This window comes from Thalassophryne amazonica, chromosome 15 (assembly GCF_902500255.1).
Source record: "Thalassophryne amazonica chromosome 15, fThaAma1.1, whole genome shotgun sequence".
Lineage (NCBI taxonomy): Eukaryota > Metazoa > Chordata > Actinopteri > Batrachoidiformes > Batrachoididae > Thalassophryne > Thalassophryne amazonica.
The window spans coordinates 1069154-1091375 of record NC_047117.1 but is presented as its reverse complement, the minus strand read 5'-3'; the positions used below and the strand labels follow the sequence as shown (position 1 = coordinate 1091375).

At 42.8% G+C, this 22222-nt stretch overlaps 1 protein-coding gene across 1 annotated transcript in view; it reads right to left on the bottom strand.

Annotated features, from left to right (window-relative positions):
- LOC117527118 (son of sevenless homolog 1-like) overlaps positions 1 to 22222 on the bottom strand; it is a 204337-nt gene that overhangs the window by 16827 nt on the left and 165288 nt on the right. The window contains 2 exon segments of the mRNA XM_034189297.1: positions 2349 to 2393; positions 20703 to 20976. Coding sequence (XP_034045188.1) covers positions 2349 to 2393; positions 20703 to 20976 — 319 coding nt within the window.

The window sequence follows — 22222 nt, the reverse complement described above, 5'->3', positions numbered from 1 at the left end:
TATGCAACATTTTATCAGCAAAGAAAATGGTCAAAGCATATGTCTAGGAAATAAGTTTATGGCTGGATAGAAAGCTGAAAGGTTGAAGTTTTTCATACCAATGTCAATATTGGCCCTGCATTTTGTCAGTCTAGCATAAAGTCACTGCACCTGTTTGACACTCTTGGTGTATATATATATATATATATACTCAACAAAAATATAAACGCAACACTTTTGGTTTTGCTCCCATTTTGTATGAGATGAACTCAAAGATCTAAAACTTTTTCCACATACACAATATCACCATTTCCCTCAAATATTGTTCACAAACCAGTCTAAATCTGTGATAGTGAGCACTTCTCCTTTGCTGAGATAATCCATCCCACCTCACAGGTGTGCCATATCAAGATGCTGATTAGACACCATGATTAGTACACAGGTGTGCCTTAGACTGTCCACAATAAAAGGCCACTCTGAAAGGTACAGTTTTGTTTTATTGGGGGGGGGATACCAGTCAGTATCTGGTGTGACCACCATTTGCCTCATGCAGTGCAACACATCTCCTTCGCATCATCCATGAAGAGAACACCTCTCCAACGTGCCAAATGCCAGCGAATGTGAGCATTTGCCCACTCAAGTTGGTTACGACGACGAACTGGAGTCAGGTCGAGACCCCGATGAGGACGACGAGCATGCAGATGAGCTTCCCTGAGACAGTTTCTGACAGTTTGTGCAGAAATTCTTTGGTTATGCAAACCGATTGTTTCAGCAGCTGTCCGAGTGGCTGGTCTCAGACGATCTTGGAGGTGAACATGCTGGATGTGGAGGTCCTGGGCTGGTGTGGTTACATGTGGTCTGCGGTTGTGAGGCTGGTTGGATGTACTGCCAAATTCTCTGAAACGCCTTTGGAGACGGCTTATGGTAGAGAAATGAACATTCAATACACGAGCAACAGCTCTGGTTGACATTCCTGCTGTCAGCATGCCAATTGCACGCTCCCTCAAATCTTGCGACATCTGTGGCATTGTGCTGTGTGATAAAACTGCACCTTTCAGAGTGGCCTTTTATTGTGGGCAGTCTAAGGCACACCTGTGCACTAATCATGGTGTCTAATCAGCATCTTGATATGGCACACCTGTGAGATGGGATGGATTATCTCAGCAAAGGAGAAGTGCTCACTATCACAGATTTAGACTGGTTTGTGAACAATATTTGAGGGAAATGGTGATATTGTGTATGTGGAAAAAGTTTTAGATCTTTGAGTTCATCTCATACAAAATGGGAGCAAAACCAAAAGTGTTGCATTTATATTTTTGTTGAGTGTATGAATATATGAAACGTCTATGCCCGCTTTCTCGGACATATAAAGTCCAGCAAAAGGTGTTAATTATTTAATGTTGGTGGTATGATTTTGTCTCTGTGTGGCTACGCCGGGTGCCGGCAAGCAGGAATGAACCAGAACCACTTTTGGCTGCTGAGATATTCTGATGCAGCTACACTTTGAGCTAAAGGTAAATACCATGCAGATTTTCTTTTTTTGACAACTGACCACAGCTCTGTCCGGTGAATGTGGGCAGGACAGTGAAATCTCTACACTGGATTACTGACTGCAGCACTCGTGTCAATCCATACATGGCCAAGATGGATAAACTGCTCAAACCTTGGCTCAATCATCCCATCACTATAACAAAACTAAACTTGACTGTGCCAATGTCCCGCTTTCTGCCAGTACAGGAACTAAGAGCTGATTCAACACGGCAACCACAGCCATGTCTAAATTATAAGAAATTTCACAACAAGTGAGCTGAGGGATAAAATGGAGGATGTGAGCCGATTCTAGTCTTTTTCAAACACCAACAAGCAGTTTAACATCTATCAGAGAGGTGAGTCAGTAGAAGTAGAGTCAGACTGACATGCAAGAAGGAGTCCACAACGGCAGGCGGGTCAGTATGATAGCTGAGTCAAAACGACAGTCGAGTCAAAACAATAGGCAAGTCGATATGGCAGTCAAGTCAAAGCGATGGCCGAGTCAAAATGACGGGCGAGTCAAAAGGACAGCTGAAAACGGCAGGGAAGTCAAAACAACAGGCGAGAAGGAGTCAAGAGGCGAGAACTACAGGCGACTCAATTTGACAGGTGAGTCAAGACGGGTGACAGGTTTAAACAGTAAATACTTTGTCATCCAATCAGACAAGCGAGTCAGAATGATAGCCAAGTTGGAATGTGAGACAGGAGACACAGTATGACAGGTGAGACAGACAGGAGACGACGGATGAAATGGACAGACGATGTTTTTTGGGGGGTTATATGGACGACGAGTGTGTGTAGGCTGTGGAGGTATGGAGAGTCAGGAGGGTCATACTAACGAGGGCCATGAGGCAGAGAAACCACAGCGAAGATACTGTCACAGGCTGCAGTGAGGGAGAGGAAAAAGAAAAGGATCAGTGAAAGGAGAAAGAGAAAGGCAAGAAGACTGAAAGTGACCGGATGAGGAAAAAGGAAAAATACAAAGTGAAAAGAGGAAGGCAAACTGAGGTGAAAGGAGAAAAAGTGAGGTCAGACTCAGACAAAAGAACAGGAGGGGAAAAGAAAAGCGACAATGGGGAAAAAGTGAGAGATAAAACAAAGTAAAGCCTGAGGAGAAATATGTAAACGGGAAGAAGAAAAACGGGAGTAATCAAAAGATGGAAAGTATTGATCAATTAGAAAAAAAAAAGAGAGATATTTAAAACAGTCATGTGATACGTCACTTTGTGCCACTACACGTGACGGCTTTTGCATTAGTGCATTTTGCGAACTGTAAGTCCTATTTCTTGTTAAAGGCCCTTTCACACCAGGCTTGCATACACTATGGAGTACGCTGGAAAACTGAGCAGATTTGGTGTAGTCCCTGTGTAGGCTGGTGTCTTAGGTGGCTTCGAGACATTTTCCAATATAATTGTTACGTGGTAGATAAAAGCACCAAATTTGGCACAAGGCTTCATTAGGATGTTTTAATGAGATGTCTCACAGAAAATCATGGAGAAAAAGAGAAGTTGGCTGGATGACCATCACCAATTTCCGTGAAACTTTCCAGAAGTGAAGAACAATTATAAAAACTTGGACCCATAACATTTTTTTCACCCCATAAAACGTTCTAAACAACATTAGACAATTTTTAAAATGATCCACTTTTAGCCATGCTTGCTATCTCTTGAAAGTGAATGTTCTCAATGCCTGTATTGCTGTTTACCATAAGATATGTCACGTGTGTAATCAGAATACTGCAGTGTTACCTGAGGCCAAGACCTTGTATCTGGGGGTTTGTCTGAATTTGTGCTTTGTGCTGAGTATTTCTAATTTTGAAATATCATGGCCACTGAATTTACAGTAAGAATTCTTGAGATGTACAGCTTGGCAAAGACTGAAGAAATCATAACACTATGTAACACAATTTTTGTTCCTGGCTTCTAAGTGTTATATTTCAACTGCTTATGTCTAAAGTCTATGGAAAAATGACTACATTCAGCACAAACTTTGATTATATATTTTTTTTAACGTTCTAGAAAGTTGTAAAAGTTTCTTGAAATTTCTAGATAATTCCAAAACTTCTAGAAAATTCTGGACAGTTCTAGCAGTTAAAGAATATTCTAGAAGACTACTCAGTAGTAGTGAAGGCGAATCGAGAATATTCTTGAGAACAGACAAATTTCAAAATATCATTGTCCTGATCACAGAAGCAAAGTTTCTGTGGAATAACAGCTATTTTCTATTTATTTAAGGCACAACAGGTTAGGAAAACACACTGTGTACCCAGGAACAAAACTAAAATAAACATTTGTTACATAGTGTTATTCATGAGTTGACTTAGTTCAAGAGGTCGAGGCCTGAGAGGTCACGTTGTTCGATAAATGAAAATAAATTGAAATTGAAAAATTGTTCATATGACCATATTTATGTGTGGCTTAGACAACCATTTCTTTGAACAGAGCACCAATAGGTACCTATCAAAAACAGAACAGGAGACATATCAGCACAAATACAATTTCTACAACCCCTGGCAAAAATGATGGAATCACCGGCCTCGGAGGATGTTCATTCAGTTGTTTAATTTTGTAGAAAAAAAAGCAGATCACAGACATGACACAAAACTAAAGTCATTTCAAATGGCAACTTTCTGGCTTTAAGAAACACTATAAGAAATCAAGAAAAAAAGATTGTGGCAGTCAGTAACGGTTACTTTTTTAGACCAAGCAGAGGAAAAAAATATGGAATCACCCTGTAAATTTTCATCCCCCAAAACTAACACCTGCATCATATCAGATCTGCTTGTTAGTCTGCATCTAAAAAGGAGTGATCACACCTTGGAGAGCTGTTGCACCAAGTGGACTGACATGAATCATGACTCCAACACGAGAGATGTCAATTGAAACAAAGGAGAGGATTATCAAACTCTTAAAAGAGGGTAAATCATCATGCAATGTTGCAAAAGATGTTGGTTGTTCACAGTCAGCTGTGTCTAAACTCTGGACCAAATACAAACAACATGGGAAGGTTGTTAAAGGCAAACATACTGGTAGACCAAGGAAGACATCAAAGCGTCAAGACAGAAAACTTAAAGCAATATGTCTCAAAAATCGAAAAATGTACAACAAAACAAATGAGGAACGAATGGGAGGAAATTGGAGTCAACGTCTGTGAGCGAACTGTAAGAAACCGCCTAAAGGAAATGGGATTTACATACAGAAAAGCTAAACGAAAGGCATCATTAACACCTAAACAGAAAAAAACAAGGTTACAATGGGCTAAGGAAACGCAATCGTGGACTGTGGATGACTGGATGAAAGTCATATTCAGTGATGAATCTCGAATCTGCATTGGGCAAGGTGATGATGCTGGAACTTTTGTTTGGTGCCTTTCCAATGAGATTTATAAAGATGACTGCCTGAAGAGAACATGTAAATTTCCACAGTCATTGATGATATGGGGCTGCATGTCAGGTAAAGGCACTGGGGAGATGGCTGTCATTACATCATCAATAAATGCACAAGTTTATGTTGATATTTTGGACAATTGAAAGGATGTTTGGGGATGATGAAATCATTTTTCAAGATGATAATACATCTTGCCATAGAGCAAAAACTGCAAAAACATTCCTTGCAAAAAGACACATAGGGTCAATGTCAATGAGCAGATCTGATTTGATGCAGGTGTTAATTTGGGGGATGAAAATTTACAGGGTGATTCCATAATTTATTCCTCAGAATTGAGTGATTCCATATTTTTTTCCTCTGCTTGGTCTAAAAAAGTAACCGTTACTGACTGCCACAATCTTTTTTCTTGATTTCTTATAGTGTTTCTTAAAGCCAGAAAGTTGCCATTTCAAATGACTTTAGTTTTGTGTCATGTCTGTGATCTGCTTTTTTTCTACAAAATTAAACAACTGAATGAACATCCTCAGAGGCCGGTGATTCCATCATTTTTGCCAGGGGTTGTAATCAATCTGCAGTCTTTGGTTTCATACATATGTCATTACTTTGATAAGCTGACACAAAACGCACACTAGCTTTATCAGTTTGAAGAGGAAAAAATGATCCTTGCACAATACATATAATAGGGGGCTGTGAATGTAAACTACTACTTTTACATTTTTGAGTTTGTAAACTTTGCATATCATGGTATGAGTGGAGAAAATACCTCTGTAATAAATGTATATTGGTATAAAAAAAAATTGAACAAGTTTTTCATCAACCCCTTCTGTGTTTAGAATGCTCAATTTGATAACCTCACAGAATGTGAAGATACTTAAAACTGCATGTTAGGAATTACATAACTTTATGCTAACAATATGTTCTATCAATTGATGTAGTCACAAACTAAATTTTATCATTTCAGGTGCTAAAATGTCCTGTTAAGCATAAAAATATGTGAAACATTGTAAAAATTAAATAGTAAAACAGTGATTTTTGAAGGTCACTGGCACCCCGTATGAGGAATCACACTCACTTTTCCTATCTACCCGTCAAGAATTGAGAACCAATATGTCAAAGTTGTCCAGTTTTACTATCTTTTGAATGTAACACAATCTGAGGCCATTTTCACATCAAATTTTGAACTGAGCAAAATTAAAGTAAAATTTTGTGTGATGGAAAAACTAACTTTGCCATTCCTAATCAATCTATGTGAAGGGTATATGGTGAAAATATAATCAAAATCGGAGTCAGTCATCCAGCTACCCCCGCATGATTTTCTCCTAGACAGCTCATTAATCAAATGTGGAATTGGAGCCCTCATGAAATTTACCCCGTATTCATGATAATCAAAAAAAATTCAAACTGGCCAATATCCGAGTGAAAATATCATTCAACTCCTCTTGGACAAGTCCTAGGAAGGTCAGACTGGTGTTAAAATGGGGTTTTTTGAGGTCACTGAGTCTGATTTTGAGCATTGCAATACTGGCAGGTATGATCTTTTTATTATTATCGGCTTGCCTCTACTGGTGGTTGGCTCTCACTGCGGTATTGTATCACTTCCTGTTCCGGAGCACAGCGGTGTTTTTCTGTATCTGTTAGCTGTTTAATCTGCGCAGTTAGATTGATCTAGTTATCTAGATTACGATTTGTTTCCCAGTGTAATCTTTACGTGCCTTAACTAAAGCACTCATTCTGCTGAATCACCTCTAAATTATTTACACATTATTCACTTTGCGTGTTTTTAGGAATCCGCTAGCTTAGCGTAGCTACTAGCTCTTAGCCGATTTAGCATGGCAGCTTCTCCTGTCTCTCCCACACTTTTCTGCTCTGGGTGTGAAATGTTTAGTTATTCCTCGGCCTCCTTTAGCAGTAATGGTACTTGTAATAAGTGTAGCTTATTCGTAGCTTTGGAGGCCAGGCTGGGCGAATTGGAGACTCGGCTCCGCACCGTGGAAAATTCTACAGCTAGCCAGGCCCCTGTAGTCGGTGCGGACCAAGGTAGCTTAGCCGCCGTTAGTTCCCCCCTGGCAGATCCCGAGCAGCCGGGAAAGCAGGCTGACTGGGTGACTGTGAGGAGGAAGCGTAGCCCTAAACAGAAGCCCTGTGTACACCGCCAACCCGTTCACATTTCTAACCGTTTTTCCCCACTCGACGACACACCCGCCGAGGATCAAACTCTGGTTATTGGCGACTCTGTTTTGAGAAATGTGAAGTTAGCGACACCAGCAACCATAGTCAATTGTCTTCCGGGGGCCAGAGCAGGCGACATTGAAGGAAATTTGAAACTGCTGGTTAAGGCTAAGCGTAAATTTGGTAAGATTGTAATTCACGTCGGCAGTAATGACACCCGGTTACGCCAATCGGAGGTCACTAAAATTAACATTAAATCGGTGTGTAACTTTGCAAAAACAATGTCGGACTCTGTAGTTTTCTCTGGGCCCCTCCCCAATCAGACCGGGAGTGACATGTTTAGCCGCATGTTCTCCTTGAATTGCTGGCTGTCTGAGTGGTGTCCAAAAAATGAGGTGGGCTTCATAGATAATTGGCAAAGCTTCTGGGGAAAACCTGGTCTTGTTAGGAGAGACGGCATCCATCCCACTTTGGATGGAGCAGCTCTCATTTCTAGAAATCTGGCTAATTTTCTTAAATCCTCCAAACCGTGACTATCCAGGGTTGGGACCAGGAAGCAGAGTTGTAGTCTTACACACCTCTCTGCAGCTTCTCTCCCCCTGCCATCCCCTCATTACCCCATCCCCGTAGAGACGGTGCCTGCTCCCAGACTACCAATAACCAGCAAAAATCTATTTAAGCATAAAAATTCAAAAAGAAAAAATAATATAGCACCTTCTACTGCACCACAGACTAAAACAGTTAAATGTGGTCTATTAAACATTAGGTCTCTCTCTTCTAAGTCCCTGTTGGTAAATGATATAATAATTGATCAACATATTGATTTATTCTGCCTAACAGAAACCTGGTTACAGCAGGATGAATATGTTAGTTTAAATGAGTCAACACCCCCGAGTCACACTAACTGTCAGAATGCTCGTAGCACGGGCCGGGGCGGTGGATTAGCAGCAATCTTCCATTCCAGCTTATTAATTAATCAAAAACCCAGACAGAGCTTTAATTCATTTGAAAGCTTGTCTCTTAGTCTTGTCCATCCAAATTGGAAGTCCCAAAAACCAGTTTTATTTGTTATTATCTATCGTCCACCTGGTCGTTACTGTGAGTTTCTCTGTGAATTTTCAGACCTTTTGTCTGACTTAGTGCTTAGCTCAGATAAGATAATTATAGTGGGCGATTTTAACATCCACACAGATGCTGAGAATGACAGCCTCAACACTGCATTTAATCTATTATTAGACTCTATTGGCTTTGCTCAAAAAGTAAATGAGTCCACCCACCACTTTAATCATATCTTAGATCTTGTTCTGACTTATGGTATGGAAATAGAAGACTTAACAGTATTCCCTGAGAACTCCCTTCTGTCTGATCATTTTTTAATAACATTTACATTTACTCTGATGGACTACCCAGCAGTAGGGAATAAGTTTCATTACACTAGAAGTCTTTCAGAAAGCGCTGTAACTAGGTTTAAGGATATGATTCCTTCTTTATGTTCTCTAATGCCATATAACAACACAGTGCAGAGTAGCTACCTAAACTCTGTAAGGGAGATAGAGTATCTCGTCAATAGTTTTACATCCTCATTGAAGACAACTTTGGATGCTGTAGCTCCTCTGAAAAAGAGAGCTTTAAATCAGAAGTGTCTGACTCCATGGTATAACTCTCAAACTCGTAGCTTAAAGCAGATAACCCGTAAGTTGGAGAGGAAATGGCGTCTCACTAATTTAGAAGATCTTCACTTAGCCTGGAAAAAGAGTCTGTTGCTCTATAAAAAAGCCCTCCGTAAAGCTAGGACATCTTTCTACTCATCACTAATTGAAGAAAATAAGAACAACCCCAGGTTTCTTTTCAGCACTGTAGCCAGGCTGACAAAGAGTCAGAGCTCTATTGAGCTGAGTATTCCATTATCTTTAACTAGTAATGAGTTCATGACTTTCTTTGCTAACAAAATTTTAACTATTAGAGAAAAAATTACTCATAACCATCCCAAAGACGTATCGTTATCTTTGGCTGCTTTCAGTGATGCCGGTATTTGGTTAGACTCTTTCTCTCCGATTGTTCTGTCTGAGTTATTTTCATTAGTTACTTCATCCAAACCATCAACATGTTTATTAGACCCCATTCCTACCAGGCTGCTCAAGGAAGCCCTACCATTATTTAATGCTTCGATCTTAAATATGATCAATCTATCTTTGTTAGTTGGCTATGTACCACAGGCTTTTAAGGTGGCAGTAATTAAACCATTACTTAAAAAGCCATCACTTGACCCAGCTATCTTAGCTAATTATAGGCCAATCTCCAACCTTCCTTTTCTCTCAAAAATTCTTGAAAGGGTAGTTGTAAAACAGCTAACTGATCATCTGCAGAGGAATGGTCTATTTGAAGAGTTTCAGTCAGGTTTTAGAATTCATCATAGTACAGAAACAGCATTAGTGAAGGTTACAAATGATCTTCTTATGGCCTCAGACAGTGGACTCATCTCTGTGCTTGTTCTGTTAGACCTCAGTGCTGCTTTTGATACTGTTGACCATAAAATTTTATTACAGAGATTAGAGCATGCCATAGGTATTAAAGGCACTGCGCTGCGGTGGTTTGAATCATATTTGTCTAATAGATTACAATTTGTTCATGTAAATGGGGAATCTTCTTCACAGACTAAAGTTAATTATGGAGTTCCACAAGGTTCTGTGCTAGGACCAATTTTATTCACTTTATATATGCTTCCCTTAGGCAGTATTATTAGACGGTATTGCTTAAATTTTCATTGTTACGCAGATGATACCCAGCTTTATCTATCCATGAAGCCAGAGGACACCAATTAGCTAAACTGCAGGATTGTCTTACAGACATAAAGACATGGATGACCTCTAATTTCCTGCTTTTAAACTCAGATAAAACTGAAGTTATTGTTCTTGGCCCCACAAATCTTAGAAACATGGTGTCTAACCAGATCCTTACTCTGGATGGCATTACCCTGACCTCTAGTAATACTGTGAGAAATCTTGGAGTCATTTTTGATCAGGATATGTCATTCAAAGCGCATATTAAACAAATATGTAGGACTGCTTTTTTGCATTTACGCAATATCTCTAAAATCAGAAAGGTCTTGTCTCAGAGTGATGCTGAAAAACTAATTCATGCATTTATTTCCTCTAGGCTGGACTATTGTAATTCATTATTATCAGGTTGTCCTAAAAGTTCCCTAAAAAGCCTTCAGTTAATTCAAAATGCTGCAGCTAGAGTGCTGACGGGGACTAGAAGGAGAGAGCATATCTCACCCATATTGGCCTCTCTTCATTGGCTTCCTGTTAATTCTAGAATAGAATTTAAAATTCTTCTTCTTACTTATAAGGTTTTGAATAATCAGGTCCCATCTTATCTTAGGGACCTCGTAGTACCATATCACCCCAATAGAGCGCTTCGCTCTCAGACTGCAGGCTTACTTGTAGTTCCTAGGGTTTGTAAGAGTAGAATGGGAGGCAGAGCCTTCAGCTTTCAGGCTCCTCTCCTGTGGAACCAGCTCCCAATTCAGATCAGGGAGACAGACACCCTCTCTACTTTTAAGATTAGGCTTAAAACTTTCCTTTTTGCTAAAGCTTATAGTTAGGGCTGGATCAGGTGACCCTGAACCATCCCTTAGTTATGCTGCTATAGACGTAGACTGCTGGGGGGTTCCCATGATGCACTGTTTCTTTCTCTTTTTGCTCTGTATGCACCACTCTGCATTTAATCATTAGTGATCGATCTCTGCTCCCCTCCACAGCATGTCTTTTTCCTGGTTGTCTCCCTCAGCCCCAACCAGTCCCAGCAGAAGACTGCCCCTCCCTGAGCCTGGTTCTGCTGGAGGTTTCTTCCTGTTAAAAGGGAGTTTTTCCTTCCCACTGTAGCCAAGTGCTTGCTCACAGGGGGTCGTTTTGACCGTTGGGGTTTTACATCATTATTGTATGGCCTTGCCTTACAATATAAAGCGCCTTGGGGCAACTGTTTGTTGTGATTTGGCGCTATATAAAAAAAAAATTGATTGATTGATTGATTATTTAATGTTCTGGATCAACTCCAGCCCTCACAGAAGCAGAGGTGGCAACTGCTGGCGTTGCAGAGTCTTTCCTGAAGGTGTCACACCATACAAGAACCAGACATGGCCACCAAGTTAGTCTCCTGGCCCTCCACAAACTCCAGCAGGAGGCCTTCTTGCTTACCGAAGGTTCCCATGATGATGAGTATACTATCTTCTCCTGTATGAATATTTAGGTTTTAGAAGCTAACTCCTGTAATATTATGTAGTAACTATATTTCTTGTATATGTTGTTTATTACCCTGATTGTGTAAATGTCACTTATATACTTGTTGTCCATATTCTTAAGCCGCTTGGGTTGGTAGGGAGAGTTCCCATGGATTAAAAAAGCTTTTCAAATCTACCGTCCCTGGTTCTCAAGACCAGGCACCTAAGTGGCTCTACTCTTCTTTTTTTGTAGATATTTAGACATACCTTAGTATATGCTACCAGAGTTCTCCTTAGAATTGGAATGGATTATAGAAGACATACCTTACTGAATTTTCATGCAACAAAGGAGTCCCACTTTCATGTATTGGGATCTGATTTTGAGATATGAGACACTCATTCTCATCTTTGTCAGGGCTCACAGGGCTTACAGAAGTTAACACTTCTCTTCTTTGCACTGGACCATGTCAACTATTCAAGGTGGATGCCTGTCCACATCAGAGACATGAAGGCTTTGCCTGATGCCATCAAAGATGAATTTGAGATACAGCACCACTGGGTCCTTTCCAAGACCAACAACAAGTTCTCTGCGATCCCGGTTGATCAGGCTCATGAACAGGCAGACTGATTGTCAAGGGCTCAAGTGATGCTGTTGGACTCACAGAAAACCCCACTGCTTTCGGCCACTGGATGCTCTCCAGGCCAGAGCTAGCCAGACTGCTGACACAGTTTGAGGGAGAGTACCTACCAGTTGATGATCCCAAGAACTTTGAAAATCACAAACAGGGTCTCACAACACAGAAGACATTTCAGAGACAGGTCAATGGAAACCTTTAGAAGAATGGGTAGTCCCTTTTTGGATGATTTCCCCGAACTGGTAACACTTGACAGTCGCAAGTGCATGGATGAATCGGTGGTAACTACAGTTCGGACATAGGAAAGAAGCAGTACCAAGACTTTGTCAAAACAAATTCTCTTGCCCTCTTCAGGAAATCTCGGATCAAAACTACATCAAAGCAGGGGAAGAAGATCAAAGTGCTGCAGAACAATGTAGAACTGTTTGGTCAGCTGTACGTCTCTATGCAGAACAGGGATGGTGACTAAGTGGAATTCTTTGCATGTGAGATACAATCATTTCCATCTTCTCTCTCCGAGTTTGGCAAGCTCCATTTGCCAAGCACGAAATCTGATTTACTGCAATGCCTAGAGCAGTGTGACCAGCCTGAGCCACCTTCAGCAGTTAGCTTTAAGGTCCTAGATGGTCCAGATAGTTTAAAGGAGTCCACAAGTGAAAAGAGGGGGAAAGTGTCAGGTGAGACCAAACTACAAGACAACTGGAAGGATTTCCTTTGTGACTCTTTGAACAAGAAAGAGTTGTCTGCCTGTCATCCAAGGTTGCTGAGTTCATCTACCCACCAGGAAAAGCTGTGTACATCAGGAGAGTCTGTGGCATTGATGGGTTCCAACAACTCCATGCCAAACTGCAATCATGAGGTAGCTGACACAAGGATTGTGGTTCATGTTGTACACTGCAGCATGGTGAGAAAACTGCGTAAGTACGTACTGTAGACACAGATGTGGTAGTCATCCTTGTAGATATGTTCCATGATCTGGCTGTGATCCATCCTTCAGCAGACATCTGGGCTGCCTTTGACATGGGCAAACATTTCTGCTTTTACAGCATCAACACTAATGTGCCAGCCTTGGAGAGGAACGGTCACGCTCGCTGCCAGTCCTTCATGCATTGTCGGGATGCGATACCACATCCACCTTCAGTGGAACAAGCAAGAAGTCATTCTGGCAGGTTTACCCAGATGTCACGGAGACATTATCCTATGTGGCTGGTCATCCCTTCGAGCTGTTCACTGTGGACTTGGTACATTTCCAGAAGTTGAGCGATTGATCATTGTTCTCCATGACAAAACCAGTTCACTCAGCAGGGTGAATGGGCTAAGGAAAGAACTATTCTACCAGAAGAATAGATCAATGAAGAAGCTACCACCAACCCAAGATGCTCAGTTTCAGCATGTCCAATGGGCAGTGTACCAGGCTGGTATATGGATGAGTACAATGACAGAACAATATGTTCCATCTCCAGAGGGGTTTGCCTAGACCATGGATTTGAATCATATGCGCTTGCATCAGCCAAGCTTGAACCTTCGTGCGCATGCGTGAGTTTTTTTCATGCCTGTCAGTTGTCATTCACCTGTGAGCATGCTTCGAGTGAGCGGTGGTCCACCCCCCTCGTCGGATTTTCATTGTGAGGAAAATATCTGAACGATTTGGAGCTTTGCTGCATCAAATTTTTCCAGAAACTGTGAGAGACAGCCAGGTGGAAACCATTCGGAAGATTCAGACGGCTTTCAGGGACGATTCTATGGGGATCACACAGATTAAGGAGTGTTACAACTGGTTTAAAGACGTCGCACAATGGCGGAGGGCGCGCCGCGCTCCGAGCGGCGATCAACAGGCTGAAACAACCAGATCATTTCCAAAGTGAACGCTGTGTTGATCCGGGACGTCGCCTGACTACTACAGAAATGGCAGAAGATGTGCACATAGCACTTTTTCACCACATTCCACTGTTACAGGAGTTTTTGTCATGGAAAGAGGAGCGGAGGAATTCGCCACAGAGGTGCTAATGGCGCGGGACAAAAGCAACTCCGTGTTGGTCTCACAGGACATGTTGTAACATGACCAGCTCTTGCACTATTCAGAAGATTCAGATGACTTTCGGTGGCTTTTCAGTCGTGTGACTATCCGAGAAATTGTGGACGTGCTGGACATGCCACAACATGTCCTGTGAGGCTTCATCACGGTGTTGCTTTTTGTCCCGCGCCATTAGCGACGCGCGAATTCCTCTGCACCTCTTTTCATGACAAAAACTCCTGTAGTGGAATGTGCCGAAAAAGTGCTGATGTCCACATCTTCTGCCATTTCTCTGGTAGTCAGACGACGTCCCGGATCAACACAGCGTTCACTTTGGAAATGACCTGGTCATTTCAGCCTGTCGATTGCCGCTCGGAGCGCGGCGCGCCCTCCGCCATTGTGCGCCGTCTTTAAACCGGTTCTAACACTCCTTAATCTGTGTGATCCCCATAGAATCGTCCGAATGGTGTCCACCTGGCTGTCTCTCACAGTTTCTGGAAAAATTTGATGTAGCAAAGCTCCAAATCGTTCAGACATTTTCCTCGCAATGAAAATCCGACGAGGGGGGTGGACCACTGCTCACTCGAAGCGTGCACACAGGCGAATGATGCAACCGACAGGCGTGAAAAAACTCACGCATGCGCACGAAGGTTCAAGCTTGGCTGATGCAAGCGCACATGATTCAAATCCATATAGTTTTTGCAAAAAATAAAAAGGTCGGATAGTTTTCTAACAGACCTCGTAGTCTAAGATAGCATCACACCACGCAAGGTGGAATACTCTAATTTTGAACGATGCCATTTCCGTTCTGGACCCCTAGCCTTATGCTTAAGGCCACGCAAGTAATCACTGAACCAAGGTGACAGTGTTTTTTTTGGGGGGGGCGTGGTTTTAATATAGGTGGAGCAATCATGCCGAGTGTAGTTTTGAGCGCTGACTTTAAACTATCCACAAGACTATCTACTGACTGGGCATTTTCCAAACATGAAGCTAAGATATCAGGCAGTCTAGTTTTGAGTTCAGTTGTAGTTGAGGAGTTGATGCATCGCCGTAGTGATAAATAAGGTTGCTGTTCCACTAAACACAGCACCAAAACTGTAAACTTAAGTGAGTGATCAAAGACCACCGAAGCAAGAGGCATGATGTCAATATTCGTGACAGCAATACCACGTGCGAGAACCAAATCCAGAGTATTTCCACTAATGTGCGTCGAATCCCGAATGCATTGCTGAAATCCTAATGCATCCACAAATGATTTGCAGAGGGGATCAGAAGGCTTATTTATATGAATGTTAAAATCACCAATAATCAGAATGTTACCTGCACTAGTTGACAAGTTAGAGATGAAGTCACCAAATTCATCTAAGAATTCAGAATATGGGCCAGTGGGCCTATATACAGTGACAAAGTAGTATGGCTGATTTTTATTCTTCTGACCTTGGCAATACGTAGCATCGTGGGCAGAGCAGAGAATCAGATGCTCAAACAAGTTATATTTGTGACCCCCAACAGCTAATAAGCTAAACCTAGATTTATAAATAAGAGCAACACCCCGCCTTGCTTTGCATCACGAAGGACGTGACTAAATGTGTACGCTGGTGGGCAGGCCTCATTTAAGGGGAGGACAGCAGTAGGTTTAAGTCAGTTTTCACATAACCCAATCATATTTAAATGATGATCAATAATTAGATCATTAATCAACAATGATTTTGAGGACATTGACCTTATGTTAATGAGACCCGGACTAAGGACCTCAGTGGGTTGACAGTTGGACTGTTTGGATTTAGGGGTGGTTCCAGAGTAGCAGGTTGTAGGTAGCAGACACAAAATATTTGATAGCTGCAACAGCCAAAGAAGGGCCATCCTCAATTTCAATGCCATCCAATGTAGTCATGGGTATTAAATTTGAAAAGCATATTCCCCTAGTATGTTTGTACAGCATGTGTGCAGCTACCAACATTTTGTTTATGGACTTTAGTATATTTGCTGCTGTGTAACACCATTCTCAAGTTCATTTGACATGTTTAAAAACATAAGCAAGGTTCCATGAAGTCCAAAATGCTGCTGCCAGACTTTTGACACGAAGCAGAAAGTTTGACCACATTACACCCATTTTGGCGTCTCTTCACTGGCTTCCTGTCCCAGTGAGATCAGATTTTAAGGTTCTGCTACAAGTCTATAAAACTGTTCACAGTCTGGCACCTCCCTACCTAGCTGACCTAATTAAACCTTACATACCGGCCTGGGCTTTGCGTTCTCAGGCTGCAGGACTACTCTGTGTCCCTAGGGTGAATAAGAAGTCTGTAGGTCACAGAGCTTTCTCTTCTCGTGCCCCTGTTCTGTGGAATGATCTCCATGCGTCAATAAAACAGTCAGATTCTGTGGAGACTTTCAACTCCAGACTTAAGACGTACTTATTTTCCCTTTCGTATGGCTAGCATACTGGCACAGTATAGTTCTACGCTTTCTACTCTTAATTAATTAAACTTCTGTCAGGGTATGTAAACTTTTGAGCACAACTGTAATATATATATATATATCAGAATCTCCTTTATTGTCATTGTAATTTGCATTACGAGATTTAAGTGCAACTCCAAAAAGGTGCTTTCCGTGGCGCGAGTAATTTTTAGCCAAATAAAAGATAGTGAAATTTAACAGCAAATTATTCAGAGTATATGTACAACTAATATAAACATAAGATAAAATAAAATGAAATGCGGACCAAGTAAAATGTAAAATGAGAATGATATACAACTGTGGAGTCATATTGCATGGGAATATTGCACATGGTTTACAGATATTGCACAAGAAACTTGAAGGTGCAGATTAGAGTGATTTGTTTTTGTTCAGAGCAGTGATCGCTCTGGGGAGAAAGCTGTCCCTGAGTCTTTGTCCTAGTTTTGATTGACCTATACCGTCGGCTGGAGGGTCGTAGGTCAAACAGGTGGTTGCTGGGGTGGGATGTGTCTTTGCTGATGCTGGCAGCTCTACTGAGGTAGCGAGAGCTGGCAATGTCTTCCAGGCTGGGCAGAGAGCAGCCAGTGATCCCCTGGGCTGTTTTGCTCACCCTCTGCAGCGCTCTCCTGTCTGCTGCTGAGCACCCCCCGTACCACGCTGTGATGCAGTACGTCAGGATGCTCTCAATGGTGGCTCTGTAGAACAACACCAGCAGCTTCTCCTCCAGATTGTTTATCCTGAGTACCCTCAGGAAGTGGAGTCGCTGCTGGGCTTTCTTCACCACAACTGTGGTGTTGGCAGTCCAGGAGAGGCTGTCAGAGAGCTGCACTCCCAGGAACCTGATGGAGCTGACCCTTTCCACACAGTTCCCTTGGATGAAGAGAAGGGCTGGGCCCTGTTCTTCCTGAAGTCCAGGATTACTTCTTTTGTTTTTGTGGTGTTCAGTGGCAGGTTGTTAGCTGAACACCACGCTGTCAGTCAGTTTACCTCGTCTCTGTAGTCGGTCTCATCCCCCCTGAGATGAGCCCAATCGCGGTGGTATCATCTGCAAACTTTATGACTGTGTTTGAGAGATGGGTCGGAGAGCAGTCGTGTGTGTAAAGGGTGAACAGGAGGGGGCTCAATACACAGCCTTGAGGGGAACCGGTGCTGAGTGTGATGGTGGAGGCCAAGTTTCACAGACTGTGGGCGGTTAGTGAGGAAGTCCTTCATCCACTGGCAGATGGGAGTGGAGATGCCCAGATGTGTCCGTTTCTGGACCAGGATCTCCAGGATGATGTAGTTGAAGGCTGAGCTGAAGTCCAGGAAGAGCATCCTCACATAGCTCCCCTGGTGCTCCAGGTGGCTCAGCACGGTGTGGAGAGCTGTGGTGATAGTGTCCTCTGTGGAGCGGTTTTCCCTGCAGGCAAACTGGTGGGGTCCAGAGTGGGAGGCAGACAGGCTCTGATGTGCTGAGAGACCAGTCTTTCAAAGCACTTCATGACCACAGGCGTAAGTGCAACAGGCCTGTAGTCATTTATGCTCTCCACTGCTGACTTCTTTCGGACTGGAATGATGGTGGAGGATTTGAGGCAGAGTGGAATGATGGCCTGCAACAGGGACAGGTTGAAGATGCAGGTGAAAACTCGAGCCAGTTGGTCAGCACACGCTTTCAGTACCTTTTCAGGTACACCATCGGGGCCGGCCGCCTTCCTGGGGTTCACCACCTTCAGCACACGTCTCACTTTGTGTTCCTGAAGTGTTAGCGTGCTAGTGCTGGAGGGTGGTGGGTGTGGAGTTGCTGCTGGTCTGTCTGCTTCGAAACGGGCAAAGAAGCGGTTCAGCTCCTCTGCCAGCGAGGCGTCAGACCGAGCATTTCCTGGGTTGCTGCTTCTGTAGTTGGTTATATGATTTATTCCCTGCCACATCCTTCTGGGGTCATTTACAGCGAAGTGGTCCTCTATCTTTTCCTTGTAGGCAGCCTTGGCCTCTCTGATGCCTCTTTTCAGATCGGACCTGGCCGCACTGTACAGGGCCCTGTCCCCTGATTTAAATGCGGTGTTGCAGCTTTTTAATAGGGACTGGACTGCACTGTTCATCCAGGGCTTCTGGTTTGGAAAAACCCTGACCCTTTTGTTGACGGTGACAGAGTCAACACAGTTCTTAATGTAGGAGAGTACGGTGTCGGTGTATTCCTGCAGGTTGTGGCTGGAGAATAAATCCCATACAGTCCATGAGAAGCAGTCCTGTAGTGGGAGAGCGCTCCCTCAGGCCAGGTTTGGATCGTCTTCCGTTGTGGCTTTGTTTGCCTCAGCAGGGGGGTGTAGGTGGGGGTGAGGGACAGGCAGAGATTGTCTGATCCAGTGAAATGGGTGAAATTCATTGAGGGAAGAAAGTATTTGACCCTCTAGCAAAACATGATTTAATACTTGGTGGCAAAACCCTTGTTGGCAAGCACAGTAGTCAGATGTTTCTTGTAGTTGCTTACTAGGTTGGCACACACATCAGGAGGAATTTTAATCCACTCCTCTCTGCAGATTATCTCCAAATCATGGAGGTTTTGAGGCTGGCGTTTAGAAACTCGAAGCTTCAGCTCTCTCCATAGATTTTCTATAGGATTAAGGTCAGGAGACTGCCGAGGCCATTCCATGACATTGATGTGCTTCTTATGGAGCCACTCTTTTGTTACCTTGGCTGTATGTTTTGGGTCGTTGTCGTACTCGAAGACCCATCCACGACCCATTTTCAGTGTCCTGGCGGAGGCAAGGAGGTTGTCACCCAAGATTTTCCAATACATGACCCCATTCATCTTCCCATTGATGCAGTGAAGTCAACCTGTCCACTTAGAAGAGAAACACCCCCAAAGCATAATGCTTCCACCGCCATGCTTGACGGTGGGGATGGTGTTCTTGGGGTCATATTCAGCATTTCTCTTCCTCCAAACAAGTCGAGTTGAGTTGAAGCCAAAGAGCTCGATTTTGGTTCTTCCAGTCTCTCTCGGAGTCATTAATATGTTCATTGGCAAACTTGAAGCGGACCTGGACGTGAGCCTTCTTGAGCACAGCGACTTTGCTCCGCACTGCAGGATTTTAAACCATTGCATCTCAGTGTATTACCAGTGGGTTTATTGGTGACTTTTGTCCCAGCTGCCTTGAGATCATTAACCAGCTCCCCCTGTGTAGATCCAGGCTGATCTCTAACCTTTCTCATGATCACTGAGACCCCACGAGGTGATATCTTGCATGGAGCCCCCAGCCTAGGTCGATTGACAGTCATGTTGTACTTCTTCCACTTCCGAATAATTGCACCAACAGTTGTCACCTTCTCATTTAGCTTCTCACTTATGGTTTTGTAGCCCATCCAAACCTTCTGTAGGGCAACAATTTTGTCCCTGACATCTTCAGACAGCTCTTTGGTCTTGCCCATGGTGGAGATGTTGGAGTGTCACTGAGTCTGTGGGCAGGTGACTTTTTATACAGGTGACAATTTGGGACAGGTGCCTCTCATGCAGGTAACGACTTCACTGAGATTAGGAGTATGTCAACGGTCTGTGGAGCCAACATTGCTCAAGGTTGGTGGGAGATCAACTACTTATTTCCCTCAATGAAAAGCAAATTGATTTTTATTTTTCATTTCATGTAATTTTCTCAGTTTTTTTTTATATTCTTTCTATCACTGTTAAAATAAAGCTACCATAAAAATCATAGACTGTTTAATTATTTGTCAGTGTGCAAACTTTCAAAATCAGTGGGGGATCACATACTTATTTCGTCCACTGTATATTCAATGTTCAATATCTCTAAACTCCCACAATTCTGAATGTTTTTAAAGATATTCTGACTTAACACCTCTGTGACATATGTAACAGAAATAAGACCTGCCCCCTCAGAGCCTGTAATTTTAACCTCAGATTATTAGAAGCACCCCCACCCCCCCAACACACACACACACACACCACCATAACTGGAGTGATAAAAAAATCTGAATATATTTTCTACTGCCTCAATAAATTGTACTCAGTATGTTCATGACACCCCTATTTTGCAAAGCTCATAAACCTCAGAGTATATTTTCATACTTTTTTCTGTAATTGTTTTTAAGAGTGAATTTTTTCTTCACTGTTTGCAGTTAATTAATCTAAATTAACTGCAAACAAAAAACCTTGTAATTAAATAGATTTTTTTTTCACCTGACAGCACTAATTTATAGTTACTATTGTTCCAGCTTTGAGAATACACACATAACCGTGACGGGATCACATGACTGTATCACTGGGTGAAGCCTGAGCACAGTTCAGTTTAACGGACAGTAACCAGTGGAGGTGGGCTTACTGGAGTGGAAGGGGCTGCCAGGACCCTGCGGGGAGTCAAACACACTGCCGACATCTGTGGAGCTGGAGGCTGCAGAGGCTGGGGGCGGGGTGAGGGGTGTGCGAGGAGAGTTTGGGGCAGAGACGGCACCCCCCTCTGCCTCGTTGTCTGGGATGCGGCTGTAGCTGATCTTCCTGGGCTCATTCTGCAGCGGCGTCGGGTGACGCATGGTGCCCGTCCTTGCTGATGAAGGACGGATGCCTGGAGACTTCAGAGAACAGGTGTACCGCTTACCCTAAGACACAGGACAGGGTAGAGTTAACTCAAGGCATCAATATGCTCAACAGGACCTGGGGCCTCATGTCCAATGCCTGCTTACGCACAAAAACCTGGCGTACGTCTGTCTACATGCAAGCGTTCAGATGTATCAGAAAATGAGCGTGGAAATGTGCGGTGCGCCACACACAAATCCTGGCCAGCATATGCACATTTCTACAGCTATTGTTCCTCTGGCGACACGTAAAGGTGAAGCTGGGAACTGCTTATCGTGTGAAAACATGAAGTCATCAGAGTGATGAGGAACATCAGAGACACACTGATGAACATTTAACACACCCACGTGTTTGCAGTTACATGGATGGATATAAAAACATGCGCAAAGTGATGCGTAAAATGGCGCTAACAGTGACTGCGTTAGTGTTGTTAGAGGAGCTTACAAATGTTACAAATGATCTTCTTATGGCCTCGGACAGTGGACTCATCTCTGTGCTTGTTCTGTTAGACCTCAGTGCTGCTTTTGATACTGTTGACCATAAAATTTTATTACAGAGATTAGAGCATGCCATAGGTATTAAAGGCACTGCGCTGCGGTGGTTTGAATCATATTTGTCTAATAGATTACAATTTGTTCATGTAAATGGGAATCTTCTTCACAGACTAAAGTTAATTATGGAGTTCCACAAGGTTCTGTGCTAGGACCAATTTTATTCACTTTATACATGCTTCCCTTAGGCAGTATTATTAGACGGTATTGCTTAAATTTTCATTGTTACGCAGATGATACCCAGCTTTATCTATCCAAGAAGCCAGAGGACACACACCAATTAGCTAAACTGCAGGATTGTCTTACAGACATAAAGACATGGATGACCTCTAATTTCCTGCTTTTAAACTCGGATAAAACTGAAGTATTGTACTTGGCCCCACAAATCTTAGAAACATGGTGTCTAACCAGATCCTTACTCTGGATGGCATTACCCTGACCTCTAGTAATACTGTGAGAAATCTTGGAGTCATTTTTGATCAGGATATGTCATTCAAAGCGCATATTAAACAAATATGTAGGACTGCTTTTTTGCATTTACGCAATATCTCTAAAATTAGAAAGGTCTTGTCTCAGAGTGATGCTGAAAAACTAATTCATGCATTTATTTCCTCTAGGCTGGACTATTGTAATTCATTATTATCAGGTTGTCCTAAAAGTTCCCTAAAAAGCCTTCAGTTAATTCAAAATGCTGCAGCTAGAGTACTGATGGGGACTA